At 51.9% G+C, this 21,357-nt stretch overlaps 7 protein-coding genes across 7 annotated transcripts; 4 read left to right on the forward strand and 3 right to left on the reverse strand.

Annotated features, from left to right (window-relative positions):
- The first annotated feature begins 405 nt into the window (after positions 1-405).
- BJY04DRAFT_24150 (transcriptional regulator SIN3) lies at positions 406-6,203 on the forward strand. Its single transcript, XM_073719991.1, has 9 exons — positions 406-580; positions 659-726; positions 802-1,457; positions 1,510-1,610; positions 1,658-2,357; positions 2,416-2,892; positions 3,144-4,004; positions 4,054-5,292; positions 5,339-6,203. The coding sequence occupies exons 1-9, from the start codon at positions 492-494 to the stop codon at positions 5,942-5,944; spliced, it is 4,797 nt and encodes a 1,598-aa protein (XP_073573598.1). The 5' UTR covers positions 406-491; the 3' UTR covers positions 5,945-6,203.
- A 546-nt stretch (positions 6,204-6,749) lies between these two features.
- Positions 6,750-8,936, forward strand: coaT (acetyl-CoA hydrolase ACH1). The gene is made up of 4 exons (XM_073710606.1): positions 6,750-7,257; positions 7,316-7,556; positions 7,606-8,571; positions 8,625-8,936. The coding sequence occupies exons 1-4, from the start codon at positions 7,115-7,117 to the stop codon at positions 8,850-8,852; spliced, it is 1,578 nt and encodes a 525-aa protein (XP_073573599.1). The 5' UTR covers positions 6,750-7,114; the 3' UTR covers positions 8,853-8,936.
- BJY04DRAFT_184396 (oxidoreductase, short chain dehydrogenase/reductase family) lies at positions 8,937-10,398 on the forward strand. The gene has a single exon (XM_073710607.1). The coding sequence runs from the start codon at positions 9,339-9,341 to the stop codon at positions 10,278-10,280; it is 942 nt and encodes a 313-aa protein (XP_073573600.1). The 5' UTR covers positions 8,937-9,338; the 3' UTR covers positions 10,281-10,398.
- Positions 10,388-11,155, reverse strand: BJY04DRAFT_184397 (uncharacterized protein). Its single transcript, XM_073710608.1, has 3 exons — positions 10,857-11,155; positions 10,628-10,752; positions 10,388-10,570 (listed from the first exon to the last, which is right to left on the reverse strand). The coding sequence occupies exons 1-3, from the start codon at positions 10,947-10,949 to the stop codon at positions 10,537-10,539; spliced, it is 252 nt and encodes an 83-aa protein (XP_073573601.1). The 5' UTR covers positions 10,950-11,155; the 3' UTR covers positions 10,388-10,536.
- Positions 11,156-11,634: 479 nt separating this feature from the next.
- BJY04DRAFT_24402 (uncharacterized protein) lies at positions 11,635-13,550 on the forward strand. The gene is made up of 2 exons (XM_073719993.1): positions 11,635-11,701; positions 11,803-13,550. Exon 2 carries the CDS (start codon positions 12,000-12,002, stop codon positions 13,461-13,463), a length of 1,464 nt encoding a protein of 487 aa, XP_073573602.1. The 5' UTR covers positions 11,635-11,701; positions 11,803-11,999; the 3' UTR covers positions 13,464-13,550.
- BJY04DRAFT_24461 (uncharacterized protein) lies at positions 13,550-15,708 on the reverse strand. The gene is made up of 4 exons (XM_073719994.1): positions 15,597-15,708; positions 15,165-15,543; positions 14,197-15,111; positions 13,550-14,114 (listed from the first exon to the last, which is right to left on the reverse strand). The coding sequence occupies exons 1-4, from the start codon at positions 15,622-15,624 to the stop codon at positions 13,637-13,639; spliced, it is 1,800 nt and encodes a 599-aa protein (XP_073573603.1). The 5' UTR covers positions 15,625-15,708; the 3' UTR covers positions 13,550-13,636.
- Positions 15,709-16,458: 750 nt separating this feature from the next.
- btgE (putative cell wall glucanase (Scw11)) lies at positions 16,459-18,728 on the reverse strand. The gene is made up of 2 exons (XM_073710609.1): positions 18,348-18,728; positions 16,459-18,237 (listed from the first exon to the last, which is right to left on the reverse strand). The coding sequence occupies exons 1-2, from the start codon at positions 18,529-18,531 to the stop codon at positions 16,766-16,768; spliced, it is 1,656 nt and encodes a 551-aa protein (XP_073573604.1). The 5' UTR covers positions 18,532-18,728; the 3' UTR covers positions 16,459-16,765.
- Positions 18,729-21,357: the final 2,629 nt, after the last annotated feature.

A 21,357-nucleotide genomic window follows, 5' to 3' on the forward strand; every position in this document is an offset into this window, starting at 1 on the left:
TGAGCCGTGATTCTTTGGCTTCGTCATTGCATTGGTCGGATTTCGGACAAGGAATTTTTCCAGCAAAAGAAACTAGAGCTGAGAGGGGACTAGTGCGGCCACACTCTCTCCGCCTTCTCTCTTGGAGACCATCCGTGATCGGTCGCGCGCAAACCGTCGTCGCTGAGCCAGTCTACTCTTTGCTTGCTTGGTTTCTCAGTTCTACTCTTACTTCCCCTCTATTCCTCAGATCCCCTTCGTCTGATATCTGTGACTCTTCCCAGCCTGGATTTATCCTCTCTGCGCCTGGCAGACTTGAATCCAGTGATGTTTCTGTGAAATGAGTGGGAAGAGAAACTGATCCGTGCGAAAAGGATTAAGAAGCCTACAGCTTAATCTGAGGTTGTCAGGAGCTTTCTACTTCCTCTCTATCTTCCCTCTCTCTTATACGAGCCTTTTCAAGGCCGTTGCCTGTCTCTAGTGCTGCAGGGCATTTTCTTATCCCATAGATCATGAGCGATAATTGGCACCCAGGCGGCCCCCCGTCGCACCCTGGGATGGAACAAATGAATCAACCACCTCGGGCTTTAGGGCCTTTCGGGTATGTGGACAGACTCTCCAGCTTCTCGTCATGACTTTCAAGAAACAAGAGCTAATCCGTCCATTTGCCGCTTTGCAGTCAGAATCCAACCCCCCAACAGGGACCGTCTTCGCAGCCTTCAGGGCCGGTTCTTCCACCTCCATCCGGTTAGAAATGCCTCGCTATATGCTACGCCGAATACAGTGGTTCTGCAGAGAAGGCTGACATGTCTGTACCTTTAGCGCCCTACCATCCCGCCGGCCAACCTGGCGGACACTCGCTACCGGGCCTGGCGGAGCTGAGCCAGAGCCATGGTGCTTCGCACCAACCACCTTCGTACGGTCAGCATGCTCCTACACCATCGCACGGTGGTGGTCACTCGCTGCCAGGCATCGGCCAGGCCATGCAGCACCCTTCCCCTCAATCAATTCACCAGGAGCGCGAACGAGATTCACGAGAGCGGGAATTGATTGAACGACAGCGCCAGGAAGAGTTGGTACATAGAGAACGTGAGCAGCGTGAGCGTGAGCAGCTTGAGCGCCAACAGCTTGAGCGGCAGCGCGATCAGCAGCATCACCCTGTTCAGAGTCACACCGGGTCGATTCCACTACATCAACCAGTGGCGTCAAAGGTCCCGAACACTATACATGCCCCCGGTGGCCTTTTGTCGAATCTGGGTGGAAACCCAGCCAATGCCCCTCAGGGCACCATGCAAGCCTCTGGCGGGCCCGGGGGCATCTATGGCTCTCAGATTCAGCACGGTGAGGGTACTCCAAGGTCATATATGCAGCACCCTGCTGGACCACCTGGTCAGCCACTGATGGCTTTCAACGGCTCTGGGCCACCGATTCCTGGAAATGTTGCAGCTCTTGCCCAGGGCCAGCAGCCGATTCTAAATGTGAGTATTCTCTTCCAGCCCTCCTGACAACCAGAGTTAATGTTTTTGCTAGGATGCTCTTTCATATTTAGATCAAGTAAAGGTCCGTTTTGTAGATCAGCCAGATGTCTATAACCGATTTCTCGACATAATGAAGGACTTCAAGAGTCAAGCGTGAGTATCCAGGATACCAGTGAAGAACTTCCTGCTGATCGAACTAGTATTGACACACCGGGAGTAATCCAACGGGTGTCGAACCTGTTTAATGGACACCCGGCCCTTATCCAAGGCTTTAACACATTCTTACCCCCTGGGTACAGGATTGAATGTGGAACCGAAGATAACCCAGATGCAATTCGTGTCACAACTCCTTCAGGCACAAATACTCTCAGTATGCCTCGCAGGGGACCGAACTTGGATGGCCCGAGTGACCTACCTCCCTCTGCTGGTCTTGGTTCTCATGGCCGCCCCGATTACTATGAGCAATCTCGGCCCGGATGGCAACAGCAGCCTCAGCCCCAGCAACCTCAAAACAGCCTGGCGGGCTCGTACTCTCCCGGCTCCCGTTTGATCGGCGGTATGTTTGGGCAGCACGCAGGTCAGGGTCAACCACAGGAACATCATTATGATTACCCTGGCCAGCAAGAGCAGCAAGCATCGTCTGCTACTGCCGCGATTCCCCATGGGCAAGACCAGAGGGGTGTATCCCAACTTCAAGGCGCAGCCTCGGCCGCATCGGCTGGCTTGACACGGCATTCTCTTTTGGGGGGCCCTGGAGCTGCGGGACAGGGTGCTAGTTTGACTCAGCCCATGAGCAGCTTGGCAGGAGTGGGATCGGGTGTCCTTTCAGGTGCGCAAGCAGATCTCAAACGTGGGCCAGTGGAATTCAATCATGCCATAAGTTATGTGAACAAGATCAAGGTTTGTCTACTCACTTTTGTGTTTTCACGTTCGTAGATCAAGGCTGACTTATGTTTAGAATCGATTTGCAAGCCGACCGGAGATATACAAGCAGTTCCTTGAGATACTACAAACCTATCAGCGCGAATCAAAACCGATCGGCGATGTATACACTCAGGTCACGCAGCTTTTCAATTCTGCTCCAGACCTTTTAGAAGACTTCAAGCAGTTTCTCCCAGAGTCAGCAGCCCACGCAAAGCAACAAGCTGCTGCTCGCCAGGCAGAAGAGAACGCACCTATGAGTAATCTGCGTGGTGACCCTAACTTTACTTCCGGATCCGTCACGTCGCAGACTCCAAATCGCGATATGAAAATGCCGCCTCTCGGTCAGTTTAACGTCAAGGATTCAGGAAAAGAAGGCAAGAAACGCCGAAATGGGCCTGGGGCTCTTGCTCTAGGGGCTTCCGGTGTTGGTCCTGCCGGGGTCGATGCTGCCCGCATGCTTGAGTCTCAGGCGGGGCGAGGACAAGCACTAGGGCAGGGCGGTGCGAACAAGGTAGGTGTTTCTCATTTCACTTCCTGTAACCCTGTGGTTATTGGCATGATGTTCATTGAGACCATGGTGATGCTCTCTTGTTTCGCATTTGTTGGTCAATCACTGAAAGATCCACGACTATGCACTCTGGTCTTTAGTGAAAACTGACAGGTAACTACGAGCAGCACAACAACTCTCTGTCACCTTTGTCAATTTTTCCATCTGCCCAAGATCTCAATAAACTTGGCAGAACCATGCTAATTGATATTCAGAGAGCCAAGGTTCACCACGGAAAGCCTTCACAGGCAGATGCCCCAATGGTCTCGCCAACTCTTGTCCCCGCTCTTCCTGAGCCGATTCAGCCCACTTTCTCCTTGACACCAACTCAGGAGGAGTTTGCTTTCTTCGATCGCGTTAAGAAATACATTGGCAATAAGCAAACATTCAGCGAATTCCTCAAGCTATGCAACCTTTACTCGACCGATCTTATCGACCGCCATGTCTTGGTGAAGAGGGCCGCAGGATACATCGGCTCGAACCCAGAGCTGATGGCTTGGTTCAAGCGGTTTATGCACGTTGAAGAGCCCGAGGATAAAATCATCGAACTCAAGCCCAAGCAGGAGCCCGGGGTGGTCAATTTGTCTCATTGCCGCTCACTTGGCCCGAGCTATCGACTTCTGCCAAAGCGCGAGCGACAAAAGCCGTGCAGTGGCCGTGACCAGCTGTGTCGTAGCGTTTTGAATGACGAGTGGGCTTCTCACCCAACCTGGGCGTCGGAAGATTCTGGTTTTGTCGCTCACCGAAAGAATCAGTATGAAGATGCTCTCCATCGCATTGAGGAGGACAGACACGACTACGACCACCATATCGAAGCTTGCAATCGCACGATCCAGCTGATCGAGCCTATTGTTCAGCAGTTCCTCGTCATGACAGACGCAGAGAGGGCTGCGTTCAAGTTGCCTCCGGGCCTTGGGGGTCAAAGTGAAGCAATTTATCAGCGTGTCATTAAGAAGATTTACGACAGGCAGCGGGGTGAGAGAATCATTAAAGAAATGTTCGAACGGCCTTGCCATGTCCTTCCCATTGTTCTGTTCCGCTTGAAGCAAAAATGCGAGGAGTGGAAAGCTAGCCAGGTAAGATGATGACTCGGTGCCGCTGTGGAAGTAATACTAATTATTACAGCGCGAATGGGACAAGATATGGCGTGAGCAGATGCAAAAAGCGTACTGGCGCAGTCTGGATCACCAGGCCATTGCCAGCAAGGGCACCGACAAGAAGCTGTTCGTTGCCAAACATATCCAGCTGGAAATTTCAGGCAAGTTTGAGGAGAGCAAGAACCTGCGCAAGAGCGGCTTCCAGCTTCCAAAGTATCAGTTCGAATTTACATTCACAGACCCGGCTGTTATTATCGATGCTACTCATCTGCTATTGACGTTCATCGACCGCAACTCTGCTGGCTTTGGTGCTGATCCGCAAAAGGTCATGATGTTCATCAAAGATTTCATTCCTGTCTTCTTCGGCATGGACCGTGACACCTTCCATGTCTATATGAACGAACTTTCCAATGGCACTTCGCCATTGGATGAGGGCGATGATGAAAGCTTAGCTGCCGAGGACACAGCAACGCCACGGAGCAGGAAGGGCCTCACTAGCAAGAAGATCGATCTCCTGCGCGATGTTTTAGAGCGCCGCAGCGAAAAGGCAAGCCGCACGGATAAAGAAAGCAGTGCCCCGGCGAGCCGCGACGGCACTCCTGATCCAGTCCTGATTCCCTCTACTCCTATTCCTGATCCCACGGAAACTTTTGATGTGGCAGAGCTCAAGTGGATGGAGCACCCCGGACAAGGCAACTTCAACCAGCAGCGCGAGTACAACCTCAATGAGACGTACGAGAAGAAGGCCCATCATCTGTACGCCAATCTCAACATCTACTGTTTCTTCCGCACATTTGAGATTCTGTACTCGCGTCTTTTGCGGATCAAGCTGCACGAAAAGGATGCCCACGACGACGTGCGCCGCGCGCTTGTAGGCAAGCCTGCTCAAGAGCTTCATCTCATCGACAAAGCGCCCACCGACTTCTTCTATGACTGTGATCCCAAGGCCAACCTATATCAACAAGTTGTCCGTATGTGTGAAGAGGTCATTAAGGGTGACCTGGAAACCTCCCATTTGGAGGAAACACTTCGCCGCTACTACTTGCGGTCCGGATATCAACTTTACAATCTGGAAAAGATGTTTACCGGTATCGCCAAGTTTGCAGGTGCCATCTTCAATGGCGACTCAAAAGATCGAAGCTCTGATATCATCAACCTCTTCTTCAAAGAGCGTGACAAGGAGGAGACGACACACAACCAAGAGATCCAGTACCGCAAGCAGGTCGAGCGGCTAGTCAAGGATAGTGAGATTTATCGCATCACTCACGTAAGTTTTGCGCCACTCTCTAGGAAGGCTTACCTAACCGATACAGTACCCGAACAACCAGAAGGTTACTGTCCAGCTTCTCACTCCAGAAGATGCCACCCTAGAGAACGAGGAGCTGAGCCAGGAGGCACGCTGGTCGTACTATGTGTCGGCCTATACGATGCGTGACCCCACAGAAGGAGTCCCATTCTCTCAGATGCGGATGCCGTTCTTGAAGCGGAACCTTCCTGGCAAGTTGGAGCAGGAAGAAGAGTACAACCGCTTCTACCGCCCACTTGTGCACCAGGATGGCCTCATCATTCGCATCTGCGCCAACAGCTATCATATCCTCTACGAACCCAGTAGCAATGACTGGTGGTGGCGGCCCACCCTTCCAGATGAAGCAGTTGAAGAGACGGCCAAAGACGAAGCCGCCGTCAAAGAGCGACGTCGCGATCGGTTTACGGAAAAGTTCATTAACAACCCTAGCTGGGCACAAGGCCTGAGCAAAGACCAAGTCGACGAGTCGAACCAGCGGTTTCGATCCTGGATCAAGGGTACGGACCCTGAGCGAGAAGTCAGTGCCGCCGGCTCAGCATCAGACAAGCAGAGCAATCAGGACGATGTGGAGATGGCAGACGCGGAAAAGGCCCCCGAAGCTGCAGAGTCATAGCCTGTATAGGCTAGTTCATGAAGGATTTGTAATGTTCTGAGTTCAGGTGGGTGGGATTGGTGCTTTTGGACGACTTGGGAGATTCTTTGGAGATTTGTCTTTATGGTGCTTTGGTGAAAATCCACATTCAGTTCTTGCTTGTTTCTTCGGCAGTGTATCTATTAGTTTTACCACGGCATAAACAGCGCGGCCACGGATGTACGAATGGGTTACTGCTCCTCTCAGCTGGTGTAGAGGGATTATTTCTTCGCTTGTTACCATTGACATGTACTTTAGATAGGGTTAGCGCATAAATCGCTGAGCTGATATGGAGTACAGCGTAGTTCAGTTCGGTAAAGCGTGCAGGCTACCGTTGCTCCGACCAAGCAACCGACAGGGTCTCCGTGCGGCCGAACTGGAGTAGCCGATACAGACCGAGACTGGGCCAGACTCGGAGATCGCTCGGCTGGAGGGCCACAGGTAGCTAACTCCTAGCCTCCGAGCTGTTTCAACACCAGTTCAAGTCTCAAGATTACTGATCAGTATAGCAACACACCTTTTAAATAGAACCATATCAGCCTGTATGTTAGCTGCAGATGGCTATAGAGATCAAGTCGATATAGGCAGAAGACCTCTTTCGAGACTGACGTCGTGACAGGATCATGCCGAGAAAATGCCGAGCTGACGTCAGGGCGTCCAAAAAAAAAGTCCAATCTAAATCCAAGTGCAGGAGGAAGAATGCCGCGCCATTGTTCAATGGCATGATCATTTCTAGCCTCATAAAACATTTTATAAGATCTGGAAACCCAGATTCTGCTGTTGCCAGGTCTACAGCACTAGATAACAAGTAGAGCTCCCGCTACCTCCATCGTATGAGCTTCCCCGAAGAGCTTCAGCTTCAACATTGGTACCATTCTTGCCAACCTCACCGGTACAATCAATGATCCCTGCGCTACGTAGGTAATACTTCTTGGGTAATACTGAGTGATCCGCGTAAAATATCCATAGATTGGTCTCTCCACACGGGGGTGGCGGCGTGGGTATTTCAGTCTGGGAGCTCCCCTCCGCGTCCTTCCATCCCACCTTTTTATTTCTCCCTCTTGAACCTCTCCACTCTTCTTTTCCCTTTTCCTCCTCACCTCCCTCACCCTCTCACCCTCTCTCCCTCATTCCTTTCTTCCTCACCTCACAATGTCGATTTCTGCGCTCTTAAGAAGCCGTGTTCGACGGCCGTCCTATCTCAACAAGCTAGCCAAAGCTGAGGACCTGCTTGAGCATTTCCCCCACGGCGCCTACATCGGCTGGTCCGGATTCACAGGCGTTGGATATCCCAAGTATGTTGAGCTTTTCCCTCGGTCTCTCGTGAGTTACTAATACATTGTGCGTGTCTAGGAAAGTCCCTACAGCTCTAGCAGACCACGTCGAGAAGAATGGCTTGGAAGGACAGCTCAAGTACACACTCTTCGTTGGAGCTTCGTCTGGCGCAGAGACCGAGAACCGCTGGGCACGACTGAACATGATTGAGCGTCGGAGTCCTCACCAGGTTGGCAAGGAGATTGCCAAGGGTATCAACAACGGAAACATCAAGTTCTTCGATAAGCATCTGAGCATGTTCCCGGCGGATCTTACCTACGTATGTTGGAGTCTGGAGTCATTCAGAGGGCGCTGCTAATAAATTATAGGGCTTCTATACACTGAACAAGCCGAAGAACAGGATTGATGTCGCGGTTATTGAGGCTTCTGCTATTACAGAGGATGGTGGTATCATTCCGGGAGCGTCTGTTGGCGCTTCTCCGGAACTTGTACAGATGGCGGACAAAATTATCATTGAAGTCAACACCGCTAGCCCGTCATTCGAGGGTCTGCACGATATCACAATGTGCGATGTTCCTCCTCGCCGCAAGCCGTACCTCATCATGCAGCCTGAAGACCGCATCGGAACACCTCACATCCCGGTTGACCCCGAGAAGGTCATCGCCATTGTTGAGTCCGACTACCCCGATCAGACACTCCCTAATGCCCCTGAGGATGAGGGCTCGCAGGCCATCGCCTCCAATCTGATTGAGTTCCTCAAGCACGAAGTCAAGATGGGCCGTCTCCCCCAGAACCTCCTCCCTATTCAATCCGGCATCGGCAACATTGCCAACGCCGTCGTCGGCGGTCTCAGCAAGGGCGGCGCTGACTTCCACAACCTCAAAGTGTGGACTGAGGTGCTCCAAGACTCATTCCTCGACCTCTTCGACAGCGGAAACCTGGACTTCGCCACAGCCACCTCCATCCGCTTCTCGCCAGACGGCTTCAAGCGCTTCTACGACAACTGGGAGCGCTACGCCGGCAAGCTCCTCCTACGCTCTCAGCAGGTCTCCAACTCTCCTGAAATTATCCGCCGTCTCGGCTGCATTGGCATGAACACCCCGGTTGAAGTTGACATCTACGCCCACGCCAACAGCACTTGCGTCATGGGCTCCCGCATGCTCAACGGCCTTGGTGGATCCGCCGACTTCCTCCGCAACTCCAAGTACAGTATCATGCATACGCCCAGTACCCGTCCTTCCAAGACGGACCCCACTGGTGTTTCCTGCATCGTGCCATTCTGCACGCACATTGACCAGACCGAGCACGATCTCGACGTTGTTGTTACTGAACAGGTATGCTTTCTATCACCCATCCACATTTAGAGTAACTACTAACAAGCGTACAGGGTCTCGCTGACGTCCGCGGTCTCTCTCCCCGCGAGCGTGCTCGCGTCATTATTAAGAAATGCTCTCACCCCGACTACACTCCCATCCTGCAGGACTACTTTGACCGTGCTGAGTTTGAGTGCTTGAAGAAGGGTATGGGCCACGAGCCTCACCTGCTCTTCCAGGCTTTCAAGATGCACCAAAACTTGCAGGAGAAGGGCACGATGAAGATTACCAGCTGGGAGTAGATGAGATCTGTTTATCATAGTACCCTTTTATTTGTATTGGTTGGGCGAATGGTGTTATATTAGATTAATGACATACATCCACATTTCTCAAATCAAATTTCGTGCCCTTGAGGTAATAAGCTAAATTATGTTTTTAGAGGTCTGGTTATATAGCCAACTCTCGATAGTGGTGTAGACCCTAATTCCGGAAACCGGGTCTACTCCAATAGGTCAAACTGAACTATACATCGCCGACCTCACATCACCGACCTCACCGAACGTCGCCGACACGATTAACAATGTACGTAGAGAAACTTACCAATCCCCCCGTTTATTGCAAGAGCTCCTCTGTAGGAAAGTCTATATAAATCCGCCGACGCACCCGTAGTTGTCCTCTCTTCTCTCCAAGCCACCTTTCCATTCATCCAGACCCAAACCCTACACTCAAATACCTCAATCAAACACACTCCCCACTTTTCTTTCTCCCTCATTTATCAAAGACTGAAAATGTCAAACTTCATCTCATTAACCCTCCTCCACAACACCCGCGTCCTCCTCATCGGCGGCACAGCAGGCGTAGGCTTCGGCGTCGCCCGCGCAGCGCTCGAACAAGGAGCGTCCGTCATCCTCTCCTCGTCGAATCCCAACCGGGTCAAGAACGCCATAGCAGAATTGAAGAACCTCTACCCGGAGGAACCGTATGTCTCGCGAATCGCCGGCCGGGCATGCGATCTCTCGAACGAAGAGACGATGGAAGAGGACATCGTGAACCTTTTTGAGTTTGCGACGGGGGTGGATGTTTTTAGGTCTTCTGGAGATGGAGATGGGGGTGCAGAAAAATTAACCACCACCAAGGCAGAACGCCCCAGTTGCGAAGCTGGAGCTGGAGCCAAAGCTGGCGCCGGCGCTGCACGAATCCCCATAACCCACATCGTCTTCACGGCCGGCACGCTACCGACAAATATCCTCCCGCCCACAGACGCAGGCGTGAACGTGCACTATCTGAAAAACCTCGAGACAATCCGGTTCATTGGCGGCGCCCTTGTTGCAAAATACGCGCCGGGATATATGACCCCGGTCCCATCATCTTCCTCCCCATCGATAACATATACCACCGGCACAGCAATAACAACCCCGCCACCAGGCCTAACGCACATGATCGCGGTCGGATCTGCAGTGGAAGGACTGACGCGCGGTCTGGCGGTTGATTTTGCGCCGTTGGGGATAAGGGTTAATATTGTGCGGTTGGGGCCTGTGAGGACGGGGTTCTTGGACTCTGTTGGTGATGAGAGTATGGTGGAGAAGATGAGGGAGAGCAATGCTGGTCGGACGGTGCTGGGGAGGGTAGGGGAAGTGACTGAGGTTGCGGAGAGCTATTTGGGGGTTATGAGGGGGGGGTTTGTTAGTGGGACTGTTGTGGTTTGTGAGGGGGGTTGGGGGGTTAGATAGTTTTGTTTTATTATTCCATTCGCTGTGCTTGGTTAGAGGGGTGGTGGAGGAAGGGAAGTACAAGGGTATATATATAACTTCAATTCAAGTACTGATTGAGAGACATATTACTGTATAGTTGGTATATTCGAGGCAATTGAATGACTTAGCAGATCATGATATAGCAATATAAACATTAAATAAGAACAAGTAAGCACTCCATACTCCTCCACGCTGTTGTAAATCTAACTGTCAACTCTTCTATCTCTCGGCTCGTTTACTCCGGGGGACGGTAGCTGCCGCCGAATATGCTGTGTCATCCAATATTAGCATAAAGGAGGTAGCTTTAGGAAGGAAGGTAAACTAACCGACTAAACAGCGATCCAAAGAACCCCGGCTGCGCGTACGGATCCCGCTTCGCCCAGCCGTTGTCAACGTGGTAGTGTTTTGTGTCTTGGAGGCCGGCGAAGAGGCCACGGCCGGCTGTTGGATGCTGTATCAGAGACTCTTGTTAGTTTTGTATCAGGAAATGGGGATGATGGTATGGAGAAGGAGGTAAATGATAGGCTAGAATGAAATGGTATTGGAAAGACGTACCCGTTTCTCAACACTCGCCTTGCGTACCCAAAGATCCGCACCGAAGTCATTTTGCGTCCGGGCGTTTGTTGTCGCGGGGGTTGGCTTCGTCATTGTTGTAGTGCGGGTTGATTGGTTTGGTTGGTCCTTTCCTGTCGTAGGTATAGGAATAGGTTGGAGCGATATCAGGCTGTACGTGAGAATGTATTTGATTCGAATACTCGAATTAATCGTCTGCTTGTGTGCTTTGATGATGATGAAGAACAGAGAGAGGCAACCCTGTTCACCCAAGCCATCTTATATCGAAGCCTTGGGCCAGATACCTGGATGGCATGGCATGGCATGGCATGGCGCCCATGCCAGCGACGCACAAGACTCACAGCAAGGGAAGACATGTTTCCGAATCACCTCACCCAGCACCTCGTCATCTACACTATCAATATACAAGCAAGCCGGAACAGGTTCAGGCAAGAATTGCCGTGCTATCAGCGATAAACAGCAAGGTGGTCTGAGCCTCTGGTTAGTATCGGGCTGAGAACCGAATGGCTGTAAAGATAGACCAATGAGAGCGGGAGCATAACTAACCTACGTTATTCTGGAGAGTTCGAGGGATGGATTTGGGGTCGGAGTCGGGCGAAATACGCCGTGGCCTGATGCGTATATAGTGTGTAGTTAGTTGGCAGTTGTTGGTGTTGGACAGGGGTGGCATGATCGGGCGGGCTGCGTAGGATGAAGCTGCACAGGACTTGGTGGCTTTTCCTTGGGATCGGCGGAAGCAGGAAGATTGGCTTTGCGACTCAAGCGGTTTATTTTCTTGGACACTTTGATGACGGGGGTGGATAGAATGGTCTTGGGATCGTTCTAAGGTAGTGCATCCGATTTTGGGAATGAGTCAAGTGTTTCCCTCCAGCTAGACTTCATGCCAACCATCAAGACTTGCTATGTAAATCTCTGCTCATTTCAACAGCATTATCGCATATTCAATCGTGATTTGAGGTGTTTCCCTACAAGCAACAACAAAGGCCTCGGCTTCAACTTCAGCCTAGAATCAGCCTCACCCATCCACCCTCGTATCCCCCGCATTTCCATCTACCTCCACCAAAAATGTCCTGGCAACTTCGTCGATTTATCAAACCACCTTAACCATCTATCTATTATCGAAATATGGACAATGAAGGCGATATCCCTCCAACCCATACTATAAACCTCTCTCTCTCTCCTCGCGACCGGTACAAGCACCTCGCCACGCTGTACCGTCCCCAGCTACAAAGCATAACCTCGCTCTTCGACTCGCTTGTGCTACAAATCTTTCCAGAATCTTATCTACCGTGGATAAAATCCCTCGCGAGGTTTTTCCTACGAGGCGTGAAAGACCATGACGAAAGCGAAGAGATTCGCGGAATCGCTGATGCCGCCGGTGTAGACGTCTACCTTGTCGTCTGTCTAAATGTCCTTTTGGACTTGTTAATGGGATGTACAAGTGGTGGAGTTCTCTCCAGCATTCCCGGTGAGGAAGAACAGGGGTCGGGATCCGAGGAGAAACGGATGCTCCATTTTCGCACCCTAGACTGGGATATGCCTGCCCTTCGACAACTCCTCGTGCAACTTGAATTCGTGGATAGCGCTAGCGAGCATGGCAACGAAGTCCTCGCAACAAACATCACCTACGTCGGCTTCATCGGTGTACTTACTGGCGTTCGACCAGGGTTAAGCGTGAGCTTAAACTTCCGGCCAAACCACGACGACAGTTCCTGGATTAAGCAGGTAAAGTACTACGGCAGACATCTACTTGTTCTCCTCGGATTCAAGAGGTCGATTTCTTCCGTCCTGCGGAGCGTCATTATACCCTCCCGTTTAAATCCAACATCAAAATCTACATCACAAGCATGGCTAAGCTGGTTCTGGCTCTGGACACGAAGAACAAAACAAGAAGAACCACACACCCTCTCCCTCGCAACCACAGTCCAGAGAATCACCGCAACACCCTCAACAGCCTGCTACCTGATCCTCTCCAACGGCACCGAAACCTACGTTGTCGAAAAAGACTACAAAACAACAACCGTTGAATCCAGCACCTCGTTCATCGTTGCCACAAACAACGACCGGAACACGACAATCCCTCAATCTTCTGACCCCTCAGCGCGGCAAGAACATACCGGTGCCTCACTCACAGCAGGCGAGCGCGTCGATCTGGCCTGGTTTATCAAGGATAGCATTGAGCGACGGGCATGCATGCAGTCGCATTGGGATATGAAAGTCGCGAGGAGTAGGCATGTAAGGCGACAGAGCCAGGAGTCTGGCGTTACGCTGCAGGCGAGGAGGGATCCGTTGGGGAGGACGAGTTCGTCGAGGAGAGGGGATGCCGTGTCTTCGTTTTCATCTGCGTCTGCAGCAGGAACAGCAACAAGCACTGCTCCTACAACTGTCGATACACCGACATGTTCTGCGTCTGATAACGAGGTCACGGCGACGCTTGAGGAAGTCATAACTTGGACTACGCGATACCCGACAACAAATGAAATGACGCATTTCGCGACGGTCATGGATCCAACGAAGGGGACAGTTGCGTGGATTAGACGGTATCCGGAGCCGCTGGAGTGCGAGTGGGAGGTGACGGATTTTGATTAACAAAAAGCTTGGCTTTTCTGGATATGGTACTGAATATGTGTATGTATAGCTTGCTGGCGAGCTATCCTCATTTAATTTCATTGTATGTATAGTCATAACATCGTCTCTCATGTGAACTATAAGCTCAAAAACAATATTATACCATACCAATCTGCAAGATATGTTGAATCCACCTATATAAACCCCTCCGGACCGCTATCCACCCTCGACACAGTCTGCCTATAGCTCTTCCTCTCACGGATTTTATTACTGAACGAAATCGGCGACTGAGGACTTGTATTCTCCGCTTTCTCTGGCTCGGCCAGCGCTGGGAGGGGTTTCAGTCCTGCAACGGCATTCTCTCGCCCGTTTGAGGGGACCCAGAGGACCCTTGTGTTGGATAATGCTTGAGGTGGCGGATCCGCACCGGTCGTGCTGTCGACGGGGACCAAGTCGTCGAATTTCTTATTCCGTGTCGCGCGAAGAATCGTCGAGAACGAGTCGGTGAAGGCAGTCCCGTTATCCCACATCGTGAGAAGACCGGCGATGATGCAGAGAAGCGAAATGAATACGGAGACGCCGTAGGCGATGAGCAGGTTTCGTTGCGAGTAGACGTATTGCGTTTGGTTGGGGTGGATGGTTATGTTGGTTAGTGGGCCTTGGGAGGTATTTCTGATTCAGAGGGGGTGTTTTGTTAGCGGTTGCCTGGGAGGATGGTACGAGGTGCGAGGTAGGGGGTGTGGTTGTCACTTACAAGAAGTATGGACTTCCAAAGAAACTGAGTGTGATGTTTCTTCCTAACTCCGAAGCGACGTCTAGAATCGAGCCTAAGGAATTATATGTTGTGTTGCCAACGTCTTCGTACCCGAAGACGAGATCCCAGATCTGCTTCGAGTTGACAAGTGCGGTCGAGTAAACCTGTGTCTTACTGCAGCTTGATGGATTTGCGACACATCGTCCTTGAAGGACATTCCTGAATGCTTTTATGATGGATGTATACGCGAACAGCTGGTCTTCATTTGCAGGTGTCGGTAACTCATGCTGCGTATGGTCACGCACTCGATCGAGCACACTAAGCTCTGTAATCTCAGTGGATTGGATCCCGTTGGTGAAGTTGAAGTTCACGGTATACGAGGCGTTATAGATGCCGCATTCGATTACCCATCTCTCGTCATCGATGTACGGCCATACGGTCATGATCAGTTTGCCTGCAATGTCCGCCTGATCGTCCCCCTCGTCAAACCCGTTATTGGTCATCGCAGCGGCTGAGTCGACTAGGTAGTCCATGGCCCAGGAAATGTTGTCGGAACTTGGGGTAAATGCCATGAAGGAGGTATATTGCCCGTAGTTCTCATGTGCCCAGGTGCGTACTTGTTTGTTGACTTCCGCGCTGGAATTGCTGCACTGGATTAGAGGGGCATAGAAATCCAAGGTGTATGATGAGTTGGGGGCCGGTGCAGGGATGTTAAGGATTGAGCCCTGGATGATACCGCCGGTCATGAAGCGGGAAACGCTGGGGGTTGGCGCTGTCGGACCACCATCGGCCAGGGAGTAGAATTTGTCGAAAGAGAACTCGATGGCTGGGAGTTGTTGTTCTTGCACTATTGTTCCTATTGTAGATTCAACTGAGAGGGTGGATGGCGTGACAACTGTTACCAGTGGGATGCACCTGTCACATATGTTTCAGTCTGGTTCCCAACGAAGCAGTAGGGCCTGACCTACCAAGAAATCAAACCCAAGATGGCCACGTTGGGACCCCGAAGCCAGACATGAGGGTCGAAGAAGTTGAAAATATTGCCCCGAATATCCCACATCGAATCCAGGGTCGACATCCTCACAGGCTTGAGACGTAATATCCACCAGAGGTTCTGAACACAGGCCATGCTGACGGCAGTCGTCAAGAAGGTCTTCGTCAGAAAGGCGAGGCCTGTTCCAATTCTCAACGACCACTCCTGCTGGCTTTGCCCTGGGACGATTGTCCCGTCGAGAGAGTAGTAGTAGAAATGATGGCCGATAGCCAGCCCGACACCAACAAACCAACACACAGTCATGGCTGTTGGCATCCTCCAGTAAATGCCATCGCGTTTCGCTGTATCGCTGTCTATCGATGCATCGATCAGATGGAGACTCGCCTAACTTGGAGATAGAACTCACCAGGCAGCGAGCCATTTTTAGAGAACATCTCAAGCCCAGTATTAAGCGTCAAGTCAACATGGAGAAGAGCATTTCCCTCTGAAGCTCCAGGGGAGACCCCACCATATATAGGTGATAGGTGTAACCGCCGACACCCCTTACAGCCAGGCGCTTAACATTTTTAGAGGGCGACATTAGCGCCCACGTCGGGTCGGTCGGAGAATCACAGCTCGCGTACAGCATGTTGTTCTCCGCTCTTCGGGTGCGTAGGAAGATTCATTGGCCGTGGGGTGCTGTGATCCAGATGCAAAAGTACCTCGCAATTTACCCAACAGAGACAAGATCTGTTGCGGCACTGCTAAGCTGCATGAGTAGCAGGCATGCTAAGCCAACATCATGTTAGCCAATTCCCGGAAAGAAAGCCTTGTCAGACAAGGCTTTACAAGAACACAGCGGGGTTTGTTTATCTTGCATATCCCAGAGACTGAGACAATGTGTGTTGCTGTCTGCAAAGAAGCAAGGTAGTACCTTGTCCGACGCCCGGTTTCCCGCCCCCATCATTGTCGCTGGTTGTTGACCATTGAAAGATGCGAGACCCAGCTTTCGGATGATCGTCATTAGTTTGATAGTGTGACAATTGACAGCTGACGTCTTGCATTTGTTCGATGGTTGTGACTCGTGTGAATGTTGGGGTTGAAAGAATGGCGGGGAAGTCTGCCGCATTTGCAACACTGTACGGAGTAGCATCGACCTCAAGAGTGAGGAGCTGAGCCACCAACAATCAAACAGCAACGATTCCTTACCACGAGACAGTGCGCTCGTCAAAATAAATATAATATCTCGACTACTCTTACTCGCGCTTCTAAACCACAACCCTGGTGTGGCCAATGCGGAAACATACAGAGCAATTACAAAGAGATGTCAGCTCAAGTGTATCGTAAGTCCGTAATGAATTAGCATATACAAACTAGTAACAAAGTAAACCGGCGGATGCAACCCAGAATAGACCAATCAGTAAAAAAAAGACAGAAGGGTTATATATTTACTACACGAGCATAAAGTATACGAAGAAAGAGAGAATAAACAATCCTGTCGTGGGGAATAGGCGAGCACGACAGGCACCAGAGTCAAAGATCAATACACTTGAATTGAACGTGCTGCACTTCTATGCTCCGTGAGGTTGAAGTCACTTAGAAGAGGTTAATGCAACCCCAGTGAGTCTCGACCTTGTAGGTATCGGAGGAAGCGAACTTGGACTTCCAGGAGTCATCCTCGTAGGAGAAGAAGACGGAGACGTCAGCGACCTTGGAGACGAGGGACTTGATGGCGGCAGCCTGCTCGGCGGTACCGGGAACGGCCTTGCCGTTGGCAAGACCAGCGTTAGGCCAGCCGGTCTCGAGGTTGATGACGCTGAGGCCGTCGCAGACCTGCTTGAGGTCACGGATCTGGTTGCTGACGAGAGTACCAGCCTCCTCGGCGGTGAACTCGGGGTTGAAGAAGGGGTGGAGGTTGGCACCGAGGATGTCAACGACGGGGCAGAGAGCAGAGCCGTAGGCGAGCCATGTGTCCATAGTCTCGGCGGTGGTGACCTCACCGGTGTACCCACCAGCAGAGAAAGCAGCCTTGGCGTCAGAGATGAAAGAGGCGAGGCTACCTGCGTCGGTGACACCCTGGTTGACAAGCTCGTTACCGACAGCGATGAGAGAGACGAGGTCCCACTGGCCCCATTCAACGATCTCGGAGAACTGGGAACGGGCACCATCAAGACCGCCCTTGGCAGCCTCAACGTGAACACCGAGGATGATCTTCAAACCATGCTGCTTGACAGCAGCACCAACGTACTCAAGAGTGTGGCAGTCGGTACCGTAGACACGAACGTGGGTGAAACCCTTTTGCTTGATAAGACCAACCTTCTCGAGGACACGGCTCTTGGTCATGCAGTCACCGTTGGTCTCGTAAGGAGTGAAAGTCATACCGTAAAGACCACCGGTGGGCTCAGGGACGCTGGTAGCGCTGGAGCTGGTGGTGCTGGGGGCAGCGGTGGTGGTAGGAACAACGCTGCTGGTAGGGACAGCGGTGGTGGTGGGAACAGCAGGAGCCTCAGTAGGAGCGCCGACCTCAGTGAAAGGGCAGACGTAGACGGAGTTGGTCTCGGTCACGGTGATGGTGCTGGCGGGGTTGGTGTAGGTGCCAGGGGTGAGGGTGGCAGGGGTAGGGTAGACAACAACGGTCTCAGTGGGGACGTAGGTGGTGGTAGGGTTGATGGTGTAGGTACCAGCCGAGGGGCAGACGTAGGTGGTGGTCTCGATCACGCTGGTGACGGTGCTGCCGGAGGGCTTGACGGTAGCGTAAGGGCAGGTGATGGTGGTCGCCGTCTCGACGATGGTGGTGACACCACCGTAGGTGTGGGTACCGCTGGGCAGGTCGGTGGTCGTGGCATCACAGACAGTGGTGGTGTCGGTGATGGTCAGAGTGGTGGCGGGGATGGTGTAGGTACCAGTCTCCGTGAAGCTGGTCACGCCGGCGGTGGGAAGAGTGGGTTCCGGGGTCTCGGAGGGAGTCTCCGAGGTGGCAGTGACGGTGACGGTGGTGTAGCTGGTGGACTCAACGGTAGAGGTAGTCTCCGAGGTCACGGTGCTGGTAGGAACCTCGACGGGAATCACTGCTATTGTTAGTTCTGTTTGTCGTGTAATCTCCGAGGGCTGTGTAACATGGCAATGATGCCTCAATGCCGGCCTGAAGATATGCAGTTTCAGAATTTTATATACTCACAGGTAGGCTCGCCCCAGTAGGTGACAACCTCGGTGACGCAGCCGCACTCCTCCTCGGGGATGGCAGAGGAAGAGTGGTGAAGGCCACGGTGGTGAAGGCCTTCATGGCCGTGACGGCGCATGTGGATATCAGCAACGGCCTGGCCGGCAAAGGCGGCCGCAGTGGCCAGAATAGCTCCCCTCATGATGAATCGAACGTAAACAAGTTATATATATGGGTTTGAGTTTTTCGGAAGTAGAATGCAATGAATGCCCGCTGAACGAGTGAAGCGGTGGTCAACAGAACGGCTCGAAAGGAATGACGGGGAGGAGGCCTCTTGTCCGATGATAAATTAGAGAGAGAGAAAGATCATCGAAAGAAGAGGAAAAGCAGAGGAAGAAGAAGGGCGAGGAAGGAGAAAAGAGGGGGCAACGGTGGGAAATTAGGGCCAAATCATGACGGGGCTTGGGACAGAGGCAAGGCCGGTGATTGGCACAACAGGGGGGTTCTGGCCAGGGTCACAGAGTCGAAGCCAGCAAAAGCAGCAAAAGGGGCATCATGGATGGAACCGCATCTCCTGGGCCAATATTACGGCAACCAGCACGGTGAGCTAATGATGTGGTGCTGTCGATGATCGCTCAGGCTAAAGCGGGGCTGCGGAAATTATACTCGTATCTCAGCCACTCAGAATCAGCACCAGTTATTGCATGGAGCTGAGGATTTCCCTTCTCAGTAAGGCGTAAACACCATCCAGAGTCTGCGCTCCACATGGCTTGCTTCGCTGGTCGTTCCTTGCAGACTCTACCAGCATGGGTGCCAGACAAACTGCAACCGTTGACGGTTGATGATTTGGGTGTTCGCGAGTCACTGTTCATCTTGCTGCCCAGCTATAAATCTTGCAGATCGCCATTGGAGCGACGTGTTGCGTTGACAACAACTTCTAAGCTCCTGAGCTGCCGGTGTGGGAGGGACACGTTTTCAGGAGGAATAGAGTTCTTGACTGGATAAATTACCAGCCATGTGAGAGCCGGTCAGGAACCGCTCAGTTCTGAGTAAGCCGGCTTGAACGTGTTCACGCTCAGTCATCCAGCAAAGCAGAACGTTTGCTCCATACGATCCGTACATCATCGCCCATCAGTATCGGTCCCCGTCGATGGCTAGAACTCAATTTCATGTTATCGAAAGCAGGACCAAGCCCGCTGCCCGGAGCTCCAGCTGGAACCTTGGAAAACATGATCCATGAGAATTTCCTGCAGCTCCACTCATATCCGACCAGGAGAGACTGTCAATGGCCAAGTTTTCGAGGTCTTGGATGGCTCCGCCAATAGTGTTGCTCTGGTGCCTGACTACCGGTACAGTCATACACACCGCTGGCTCGTATCTTACCGCAGCACATTTGTTGTTGTCCAGGGGCAGACTGGCAGTCCGAGATGGCTTGACTCAGCCTCAGGCTGTCATTGACAATCTGACACCAAGGATGCCATGAGTTGACTATCATCGAACTATTGCGGGGTGAAACGCTCAATAACGATTTCTTTTCTTAAGAACAGCGTCCGGCGCGGTCAGGGGCATCGGCCTCAATGTTTTGCACCAAAGACATTCACTCGATAGTATCGTCAATAATTTAGACGATCTGCAACCGAGGGAACAACGATGAAAGACAGATGAGAAGATCGAGCGAGTTCTGCTCTGTTTTGCCTGAACTTCTCGTTCAATTGATTCGTTGCATCCGCGGGTACCTTTACACTCAGCCTCTGCTTCGTGCAACACTCCTTGCGCTGCCAACAAGGTTGTCCAACTTGACAGCAGGATGAACCTGTCAAGCCTCTATTTACCCGAACTCTGGGAGACATGTGCGATGCTGAGTTGCTGACCCTACCTCGCACTCCTGTTAGCAGCAACCCCACGATTTAGAGGTGCAATAAACAGCGTGGCAAAACAACTCCATCCCTCCTTGAAGCTTTTGTGCGCTATCTCAAGATTCTCGAATTCGCCGCGCAACCCTGTCTGTAATGGAAAAGATCAGCCGGGTACGCCGGTCTCGAATAAAATCCAAGGCGCACTGGCTCAGACTTGGGTGCCATTTCCTCCAGTCAAGGCTTGGCTTAAGCCTTTTTGAGGTTAATGAAAGGTCGTCTCCGGGGCGCTCAAAGTCTCGATAACTGACTCTGCCGAGGTGCGCTTGTTTCACTTCGGGACCACACTGCACAGGACTTCGCCCCCGTGGTCAGGTTCCTATTTTTGTCGTGAGATAAGGGTAGGAACACGCAGGCATGTGCCAGTATGTTCAAAGCTCCTTATGAGGCTTTTCACTCGTTTGAATAAGCATTCGTGCACCGACAAAAGGCCGATCCTCAACTTGGTTCCGAAGCAGGGAGATACGTTTCTGAGTTCCTCCGCACTCAGGGGCGGAACGTTCTTCGGCTCTCCTCAGAATCCACTCCAGGTGCCGGATGGGGTTTCCCGTTGCTGCTTCAAATCCAAGACATCGGATGTGGGGGCGCCCATGACAACGCCCCTTTTTGCGTTGAGTGCAACAGAATGCTCATCGCGCGGGAGGTCGAGATGAGCCCAAGTTTCTGGCGATGTCAATCATCGATAGCTCGGAAGTAGTAGGCGAGATAACATTTCAGATCTGCTCTCAATGCTTTGATACCGACCCCTAAAGATTTGTTGCCCCTTGAGGAAGCAACAATCTCGCAGACTCGAATCCTCGAGCACTACTGATATTGTCGGCTCTCCCCTAGAGCAGGGTCAATTGAGCAGCTGCTCTGTTGCAGACGTTCCTTGAGCACGTCGTATATTTGATAAACGGACCCTCGTCACACGTCCACTTCGGAAATAGTTACCGCACGTCAAGTGGACGGTATGCATGCGAACGTGCAATGTCCCTTTGTTCGTCGCGAAGCGCGGGCCACCAGAGATTCTGCTTCGCTTTCCCCGATTGATAACTATATCTCGGTCTATCGTATACCAATCCTGCCAGAGCATCTCATGTTGAATCGTCAAAAACCATACTTGTTTGCGCTCC

The sequence above is a fragment of the Aspergillus karnatakaensis genome, assembly GCF_047715665.1.
Source record: "Aspergillus karnatakaensis strain CBS 102800 unplaced genomic scaffold BJY04scaffold_13, whole genome shotgun sequence".
Taxonomy (NCBI): Eukaryota; Fungi; Ascomycota; class Eurotiomycetes; order Eurotiales; family Aspergillaceae; genus Aspergillus; species Aspergillus karnatakaensis.

Bases quoted from the DNA above. Each gene is read 5' to 3' on its own strand.
- BJY04DRAFT_24150 (XM_073719991.1), top strand. From the start codon at position 492: ATGAGCGATAATTGGCACCCAGGCGGCCCCCCGTCGCACCCTGGGATG. The intron at 1,458-1,509 runs GTGAGTATTCTC...TGTTTTTGCTAG, and splicing joins GCCAGCAGCCGATTCTAAAT to GATGCTCTTTCATATTTAGA. The intron at 2,893-3,143 runs GTAGGTGTTTCT...ATTGATATTCAG, and splicing joins GGCAGGGCGGTGCGAACAAG to AGAGCCAAGGTTCACCACGG.
- coaT (XM_073710606.1), top strand. From the start codon at position 7,115: ATGTCGATTTCTGCGCTCTTAAGAAGCCGTGTTCGACGGCCGTCCTAT. The intron at 7,258-7,315 runs GTATGTTGAGCT...GTGCGTGTCTAG, and splicing joins ACAGGCGTTGGATATCCCAA to GAAAGTCCCTACAGCTCTAG. The intron at 8,572-8,624 runs GTATGCTTTCTA...ACAAGCGTACAG, and splicing joins ACGTTGTTGTTACTGAACAG to GGTCTCGCTGACGTCCGCGG.
- BJY04DRAFT_184396 (XM_073710607.1), top strand. From the start codon at position 9,339: ATGTCAAACTTCATCTCATTAACCCTCCTCCACAACACCCGCGTCCTC.
- BJY04DRAFT_184397 (XM_073710608.1), bottom strand. From the start codon at position 10,949: ATGACGAAGCCAACCCCCGCGACAACAAACGCCCGGACGCAAAATGAC. The intron at 10,753-10,856 runs GTACGTCTTTCC...TCTCTGATACAG, and splicing joins AGGCGAGTGTTGAGAAACGG to CATCCAACAGCCGGCCGTGG. The intron at 10,571-10,627 runs GTTAGTTTACCT...TGGATGACACAG, and splicing joins TTTGGATCGCTGTTTAGTCG to CATATTCGGCGGCAGCTACC.
- BJY04DRAFT_24402 (XM_073719993.1), top strand. From the start codon at position 12,000: ATGGACAATGAAGGCGATATCCCTCCAACCCATACTATAAACCTCTCT.
- BJY04DRAFT_24461 (XM_073719994.1), bottom strand. From the start codon at position 15,624: ATGTTCTCTAAAAATGGCTCGCTGCCTG. The intron at 15,112-15,164 runs GTAGGTCAGGCC...CATATGTGACAG, and splicing joins ATCTTGGGTTTGATTTCTTG to GTGCATCCCACTGGTAACAG. The intron at 14,115-14,196 runs GTAAGTGACAAC...CCTCTGAATCAG, and splicing joins TTTGGAAGTCCATACTTCTT to AAATACCTCCCAAGGCCCAC.
- btgE (XM_073710609.1), bottom strand. From the start codon at position 18,531: ATGAGGGGAGCTATTCTGGCCACTGCGGCCGCCTTTGCCGGCCAGGCC. The intron at 18,238-18,347 runs GTGAGTATATAA...TAACAATAGCAG, and splicing joins CTACTGGGGCGAGCCTACCT to TGATTCCCGTCGAGGTTCCT.